General features: G+C 36.5%; 1 protein-coding gene across 3 annotated transcripts in view; it reads right to left on the bottom strand.

Moving 5' to 3' along the window:
* Positions 1-8,955, bottom strand: part of FSIP1 (fibrous sheath interacting protein 1) — a 160,856-nt gene that overhangs the window by 1,434 nt on the left and 150,467 nt on the right. For 2 of the 3 annotated variants that reach the window (XM_039843929.1, XM_039843927.1), the window contains exon 12: positions 7,195-7,716. In XM_039843929.1, coding sequence (XP_039699863.1) covers positions 7,670-7,716 — 47 coding nt within the window. In that variant the 3' untranslated portion in view covers positions 7,195-7,669. Of the gene's footprint in view, positions 1-7,194; positions 7,717-8,955 lie in introns of those variants that run through there. The other variant, XM_039843928.1, reaches the window with a different exon arrangement.

Here is an 8,955-nt window from a genome sequence, read left to right as displayed (position 1 = left end):
AACAGAAGTGAAGCACATGCAATTCTCGCACCTACATTTTCTGACACATGAATGATGGCCCTGAGCCAACACAATTGCATATTATGGAGAAGCTTTAGAAATGTTATGAGGGAGGAATTGTCCTTGAAAAGTTGAGCCAAACACTATAGATATCACCTCTTGGAGAATATATCTTTGGTCAAAAACAGATGACCAAAGACAATGGTAGAATTTGGAAGAAGTCCTAAAAATATATACATAAAAAATCAAATTATTTTATGAAGAAAAGGCTAAAGCATTACCATAAGCAGACCCTGAGTTTCAGGTGGGCTAACCACAAATGTAGACTACTGACCAATTAACTTCCAGTTTTAGTAAGAACAGGTAAAAGAAATTTTATGAGTAGTTTAAAGGTATGGCTTTGAGATCCATTAGATGCTAGAAAGAACTAATGAGTGAGATAGAATCTTCTTCCTTTGATTTTCCTCTCTCATTCTAACAAGACTTATCTAGCCTAGCATAATCATATATAAGTATAAATTGCTAAATCATTTTATGGCACCCAAGTGAAGAATCAAGAACTAGAATGTGTTGATAATAGCTATAGTTTGGAAACAGATTTGGAAAAAAATGATTCTTTGAAATATGATATCATTGAACCTCAGACATGTGAAGTCTTAGGAGGGAATTCTAATTCACTTTTAAGTAGCAGACCAAAAGTAACTTAAAATATCAATGTGACAGAAAATGGAACAGGGGCTTGTTTCCCAAGCATGTTCCATGTTCACTCTGAGACTGGCCTTTAAATCAGCAGATTGTATTGAAATAAAGGACTTGGTAAAAATTTAAATAATGACACCAAGGTGAGAGCTTTTTCCTCCTACCATTGTCACTTCTAGTCAAGATGGTGAAAGTAGTTAAACACTATGCTCACTTCCTCCCATGACATCAAAATTACAACTCAATTATAGAACCACCACCCTTGAAAACCACCTGAAGACTAGCTGAACAGAACTCCTATAACAGGATATACAAAAGAAGCCACATTGAAATTGGTAGGAGGGGTGAACACATGGAATGGGCTGGTCCCACACCCACGTGTGGTGGGTAAGAGTTGTGGGAGATAGCTCCCCTGTGGAAGTCCCCCTGAGGAGTGAGGGGTCCCAGCCCAATACTGGGCTCCCCAACCCAGGGCACCAGTGCCAGGAAGATGAGTCACTATAACACCTGGCTGTGAAAACCAGCTGAGATTACATTTGAGTAAGACAGACATTCCTCTTGGGGGGCCCACACACAGACTTACTGACTCACTTGCTCTGAACTCTAGCAGTGAGGCACCAGGGACATACAGGGAGGAACTAAATTGACTAGGGTGAAGGCTGGATTAGCAGGGTCAGGGCAGCTCTCTCTGGAGAAAGAAGTGCTGGCAGGTACCATTGCTTCTTCGTTGAGTTCTCCCACAACCCAGCCTTCAGGTGGATGCCAAATCTGAGCTCTCCATTAATCTGGCTAATACTGTTCATCCTACCTTGGTGATTCCCTGAGAAACTGTCCCACCCAACTAGCACACCCAGCCCAACCCACTTGCAGTGACTTTTCTACACAAGCAGCCCGCCTCAGCTCAAGCTGCACACTTTCCTAAAATCTCTCAAAGGTCCACAAACTCCAATAAGCAGTGGCTAGCCTCAGCGTGACCTGTACCTCTTGCTAAGCAGCCCCAAGTTCAGCACAAGCAGCAACCAGTCTCGACTTACATTATAACTCCCATCAAGTGGCCCAAGACTGGCATAAGTGGCAGCCAGTGTTGACTTGGAATGTAGCTTCAATTAAGCAGCCATAAACCTAGTGAAAGTGGCAGCTGGCCTCAGCTCACATTGTGGTGGCCACCAAAGGGTGCCAAGCCTGGCACTAGTGGCAGCCAGCCTCTCTCAAGTGCCTCAAAGTCCAGTATAAACAGCAACCAACTGCAGATCACTTCGTAGCTCTCACCTGGTGGCCACAAGTGGGGAACGAATGACAGCTGAACTTGGTCTGCACCAGAGCCCCTCCCAAGAGGCTATAGAACCAACAAACCTGGTAGCTAGTTTCAGATCACACCAGAGTACCACCCAACCAGCTCCACAAATGACATATCTGAAGTGTGGACTTGGCTGGCACTAGAGTCTCACAAAAGCAACTCCTGCTCTGTTGAGTCAGCCCCCGCACAACAGCTTGTCTGGCATAGTCACAGCCAGTCTTCGTAGCCAGTCAGCCTGAGGGTCAATTCCACCCACTGATGTGTCAACAGCGATCAAAGCTCAACTACAAGAAGAGGGCACACACACCCCACACAAAGGACACTCCTAGAGCACCTGGCTCAGGTGAACAGGAAGAATGTGTCACTGGGCCTCACAGGAAATCTACTACGCAAGGCCACTCTGCCAAGACTGGAAGATATAGAAGATCTTCCTAATACATAGAAACAAACACAGAGAGGCAGCCATAAGGAGGAGACCAAGAAACATGATCTAAATGAAAGAACAGGACAAAACTCCAGAGAAAGAACTAACCAAAATGGAGACAAGCAATGTACCAGATACAGAGTTCAAAACACTGATATAAGGATTCTCAAAGTTGATAAACTTTTAGCCAGATTCATAAAGGAGAGAGAGCCCAAATAAATAAAATCAGCAATGAAAGAAAAGTGACAACCAACACCACATAAATACAAAGGATTATAAGAAAATACTACGAACAATTATACGCTAACAAATTGGACAACCTGAAAGAAATGGATAAATTCCTAGAAACATACTATTTTCCTTGGTTGACTGAGAAAGAAACAGAAAATCTGAACTGATAACTACTAACAAAATTGAATCAGTAATCAAACTCCCAAAAAACAAAAGCCCTGGACCAGATGGCTTCACAGGTGAACTTTTCCAAACATTAAAAGAAGAATTAATACCTACTTTCTCAAACTATTACAAAAAAGGTGAAGAAGAGGGAAGGCTCCCATACTAATTTTTACAAGGCCACAGTACTCTGATGCCAAAACCAGACAGAGACTTCAAATAAAGGAAATTACAGGCCAATATCCCTGATAAACATAGACACAAAAATCCTCAACAAAATATCAGCAAACCAAATTCAGCATTAAAAAGATCATACACCATAATCAAGTGAGATTTATCCTCAGAATGCAAGGTTGGTTCAATATTCACAAGTCAATTAACGTGATATACCGCATAAACAAAATGAAAGATAAAAATTATATCATCAAATCAACAGATGCAGAAAAAGCATTTGACAAAATTCAATATTCATCTATGATAAAAACTCTCAGCAAAATGAGGATAGAGGTAACATAACCTCAATGAAATAAAGGTCATGTATAACAAACCCACAGCTAACATTGTACTCAATGGTGAAAAGCTGAGAGCTTATCCTTTAAAATCAGGAACAAGACAAGGATGTCCACTTTTACCACTTTTATTCAACAAAGAACTGGAAGTCCCAGCAACAGCAATCAAACAAGAAATAAAAGGCATCCAAATAGGAAAGGAATAAACAAAACTGTCATTTGCAGATGACATGATATCGTATAGAAAAAAAACCTAAAGAATCAACCAAAAAACTACTAGAACTAATAAATTAAGTAGCAGGATACAAAATTAATATGCAAAAATCGGTTGCATTTTTATATACCAAAAATGAACTGAAAGAGAAATTAAGAAAACAATCCCACAAATAGCATCGAAAAGAATAAAATACCTAGGAATCAATTTAACCATGGAGGTAAAAGTTCTGTACTCAGAAAACTATAAGACACTGAAGAAAGAAATTGAAGAAGATACAAATAAATAGAAGGATATTTCATGCTCATGGATTGGAAGAATTAATATCATAAAAATGTCCAAATTACTCAAATGAATCTACATATTCAATGCAATCCCTATCAAAATACCAATGGGATTTTTCACAGAACTAGAATAATCTTAAAATTATATGGAACCACAAAAGACCCAGAACAGTCACAGCAATCTTGAGAAAGAAGAACAAACTTGGAGGTATCACACTACTTGATATCATACTATACTACAAGTCTATAGTAATCAAAACAGCATGGTACTAGCATAAAAACAGACACACAGATCAATGGAACAGAATAGAAACTCCAGAAATAAACTCACCCCTATATGGTCATTTAGCCTACAACAAAGGAGGCAAGAATTTACAATGGGACAAAGACAGTGTCTTCAATAAATAGTGTTGGGAAAACTGGACAGATACATGCAAAAGAATATAACTGGATTACTTTCTTACACCATATATAAGAATAAACTCAAAATGGATTAAAGACTTAAACATTAAGACCCGCAACCATAAAACTCCTAGAATAAAACATAGGCATTTAACATTTTGACCTTGCTCTTAGTAATATTGTTTTGGATATGTCTCCTCATGCAAGGAAAACAGAAGGGGAAAAAAAATGAAACCATGTTAAACTAAAATTTTTGCACAGTGAAGGAAATCAACAAAGCAAAAATACAGCCTACTGAATGGGAGAAGATATTCGCCAATGATACATCCAATAAGGGGTTAATATCCAAAATATATAAGGAACCCATACAATTTAACACCAAAAAGAAAAAGGCAGAGCACCTGAATAGACAGTTCTTCAAAGAGGACATACTTATGGCCAACAGACATATGAAAAGACGCTCAGTGTCACTAAGCATCAGGGAAATACAAATCAAAACCACAATGAGATATCACATCACACCTGTCGGAATGGCTATCATCAGTAAATCAACAAACAAAAAGTGTTGGCAAGGAAGTGGAGAAAAGGGATTGTAAATTGGTACAGCCACTATGAAAAACAGTATGAAGATTCCTCAAAAAATTAAAAATAGAACCACCATATGACCTAGCAATTCTACTTCTAGGTATTTATCTGAAGAAACCCAAAACATTAAAAGTTATATACACACCTTTGTTCTCTGCAGCATTATTTACAATAGCCAAGATATGGAAGCAACCTAGATGCCCATCAATAGACGATTGGATAAAGAGGTGGTACATATATATACAATGAAATAATACTCCATCATAAAAAAAAAATGAAATCTTATCACTTGCAACAACATAGATGGACCCAAAGCGTATTATGCTTAGTGAAATAAGTCAAATGGAGATAAATACCATATCATCTCACTTACATGTGCAATCTAAAAAACGAAGTACAGAAACAGCCTCATACATACAGAGAACAAATTGATGGGTGCCAGATAGAAGGGGAGTTGGGAAGATGGGTGGAAAAAGTAAAGGGATTAAGAAGTACAAATTGTCAGTTATAAAAATAGTCATGGGGGTGTAAAGTACAGTATAGGGAATAGAGTCAATGATCGGGGTAATCATTTAAGTTATATAAATGTCTAATCACTGTGTTGCATATCTGAAACTAGTATAATATTGTATGTCAATTGTAATTTAAAAACTTTTAAAATTTTTAATTCTCCTTAAAAGAAATTCTATTTTAGGCATGCAGCATACCCAGTTTATTTTTCTAGGCCTTATCTTTCATTCCGCTAATTACAACATAACTGACTTTTTAAATTACTTTCTGCAATGTTGAAACTTTGTCTGTTAACTTTATTGTTGAGAATTATACTATTTCCATGAAATATCTTCTTTCCTTTCTTAGAGAACACATTGTAATTGCTCTCCAAATTCTACTTCTACTTTATTTTATGAATTGTTTCTCCTAAATATGCTATCCTGTACTTTTTCTTTGTCTTGCGTTTTTTTACTTGCTTCTTAAGTATATATTTTTAAGAGGACTGTTTATTAAATTCGGTAATATGGGAAAAAATTAAAAGCATCACATCAAGTCGCTAGCTTTTTTTTCCTGCAACTGTTTATGTGATTCAGAGAGAGATGGATTGAAGGGCATTAACTTCAGGCCCTGTGGAGATTCACAATCAAAGTGGTGCCAATAGTCTTCTTGAGAAATCTTAAGTCCACAAACCTCAAATTTTAAAATCCTAAGTTCATTCTTGAAATGAATAAGCTCTTGTTCTTTCTTAGTTTTTCACCTCTATCTTGTTCTATCACTAGGTCTAAAGGGAACATTAAAATAAAAACACTGATTTTTAATAAGAACAATTTCTCTCCCTATCAGAGTAACGTTTCTTCTTTAATCTGAAGCCTTCATGTTGAATTATAAGTTCAGCTTACCAGTCCTTGTTAGAGGGACCTTCAGTTGACATGCTGTGGAATGGTGTCATCTCTTGTAATGGTAAAATTCGTCACTTAGGATCATTCTATTTTCCTTCTGCTCTCTCAAACTCCTGGAACATAAAGTCTTACCATGCCCCAAATACCATTTGCAAAAACACATTATAAAGCCATAAGCTCTCTCCACCATTCTATCATACACACCACACACACACACACACACACACACACACACACACACCGAATAGCACAAGCACACTGGTTTAGAAAGCTGAGCTCTTTTGAAAGGCAAAAATGGCTCCTCTCTGCCACTACTCCAAAGTCCTACCCATATCTCCTCTCCCCTCTGACTGTTCTGACCCAAACCCTACAACACATGTCATTCCTATGAGAGTTTAAAACCACAACTTTTAACTTCTACTGGCACCCCCACAGCAAACCTCTGAGCATCAAGATAAATTACATTGTAACACAGACATTAGCATGAATCATTGCTATTTTAATGTAAATTGAAAGAGGAGGCTCACAAAAGAAATTGCTTATCGATTTCTCTGAAAATAGTAGCTACAGAATTCTTCATTCTAAAAGTCAAGGAAATTTGATGTAGGCAATCACTAACAGTATCCAATATCAAGGGATGAAAATGTGCAAACAAAAAATAATAACACATATACACTAATACATATATACTACTCCAAATTTCATTAAAGGCAGCACAATAGCCAGCTCTTTTTTTTTTAAATCAAAAATAAATTGGACTTCTAGTTCTAATGTCAATTCATCATATGCAGCGTTGACATGAAATATTCTCATGAATCCAAGTTACTGACGTGTAACTAGACAAACCTTCTCTCTTAGTACCACAGAATTTTTTAAAGTAGCTGATCTTTATTTGCTGCATTCTAAAAGGCAAACTCTCAAAGATAGCAAATCGAAAGTAATATATCGTATAATTCAAACTCCTCCTTAAGAAAGGTATCATTGCTAATAAGATAGTAAAAGCTATCCGAACTTTGCTTTATTGAGAAAATTCATTTCTTTCTATGGCAAGTTGTACTTACTTAACAGGCATGAGAGAGGAGGAAAACAAGGAAAACCCGGGCCAAAACAAAAATTCATAGTGATTAAACTTGTCTGAATCACAGTAAAGTTGTAACATATAAAATCAAATACAAAACAATCATAACACTTCAACCAGTTTTAAAATACAGATAGATAAAATGTTGGCTTCTATAATGTATTCCTGATGTTGCAAGATTAGTAATAAAAAACAATTTTCTCAGGAATTTCAATGAAGAAAACCATTGAACAATAATATCAATGAAATGCAATCCAGAAAGAATCCAAATATTAAAATCATTTGAAGAATGGTCTCTACAATGCATTCATTGAATTCAAAGAATCAGAAAAAGTATAAATTAACTTAATTTACCAACTTTCTTAAAGCACACCCCAGCCAGCAAGTCTTTGCTTAAGATTCTTTACATTCTTCTGTCATATCTTCAATCTCTTGTTCATCTGCACATGAAAAACAATAACCAAAGTTGTTAGGCAATAAGAAATGTGTACATAATTAAGAAAAATCATTCAGCCTATAAAACATTAAATCCTTTTACACATGAGACAATAACCACATTCTTAATATTTATTGGACAGTCACCATAAGCTACATACAAAGTTTACAGGAAAAAATGAAAGATAAGGCACCTGCCTTCATTAAGCTTACAGCCAAGGGAGAACGTTTTGTGTTTTGAGAGCTAAAATGGTTATGGATTTGGAGATAGACATCAAAAAGAAATTTTTTTTTTTTGCTTTGAACTAAGTCTGAGAAGTAGGGTAAAACCCAAAATAAATAATATAGAGTAGATAAGAACTGATCACCTTTCATTTCTTCAATGTGAGAAAAAAATTATGACACTAACAAAAGTGAAATGGAAATATTCTTCTAGCAATGTTAGTGAGAAGGTTATCAGAAAAGGCAGTATTGACAACAGAACCAAATGAAAAACAATAAAAAAAGAATCAGGAGGAACTGGAACCTTCATACGCTGCTAGTGGGAATCTAAAATGGTGCAGCTGCTTTGCAAAATAGAATAGCAGTTACTATAAATCCAGCAATTCTACTCCTAGGTACATGCCCAAGGGAAATGAAAACATACATCCACCCAAAATCTGTACACCAATATTCATAGCAGCATTACATATAACAGTGAAGGAATATTAACAACCCAAATGTCCATCAATTAATGAATGGATAAATAAAATGTGTATGGCATATCCATACAACAGAATATTATTCAACAATAAAAAAGGAATGGAGTACTAATACATGCTACAACATGGTTGAACCTTGAAAACATTATGTTAAATGTAAGCAGAAACAACAGCCACATATTGTACATGATTCCATTTACAAGAAATGTCCAGACCAGGAGAAATCAGAGACAGAAGGTAGATTAGTGATTGCTTGAGGCTAAAAGGTTGGGGAAAATGGCGAGTGACTGCTAATGGGTACAGTGTTTGTTTTAGGGGTGAAGAAAATGTAAAATTGATGGTGGTGAAGAACACACAATTCTGTGAATATACTAAAAACCACTGACTTGGATAGTATTGTCGAATGGTTGCTCAAAAAAAGTTATGTCCACATCCTAATCCTTGGAACCTGTGAAAGTTACCTTACCTGGAACAAGGGTCTTAGCAGAGGTAATTAAGCTAAGGATCTTGACGAGATCATCCTGGATTATCCAGGAGGGCCTT

The sequence above is a fragment of the Pteropus medius genome, unplaced genomic scaffold, assembly GCF_902729225.1.
Source record: "Pteropus medius unplaced genomic scaffold, Ma_sr-lr_union100, whole genome shotgun sequence".
Classification (NCBI taxonomy): domain Eukaryota; kingdom Metazoa; phylum Chordata; class Mammalia; order Chiroptera; family Pteropodidae; genus Pteropus; species Pteropus medius.
Note: the sequence above shows the minus strand (reverse complement) of the source record. Positions and strands in the feature narration are given on the sequence as shown.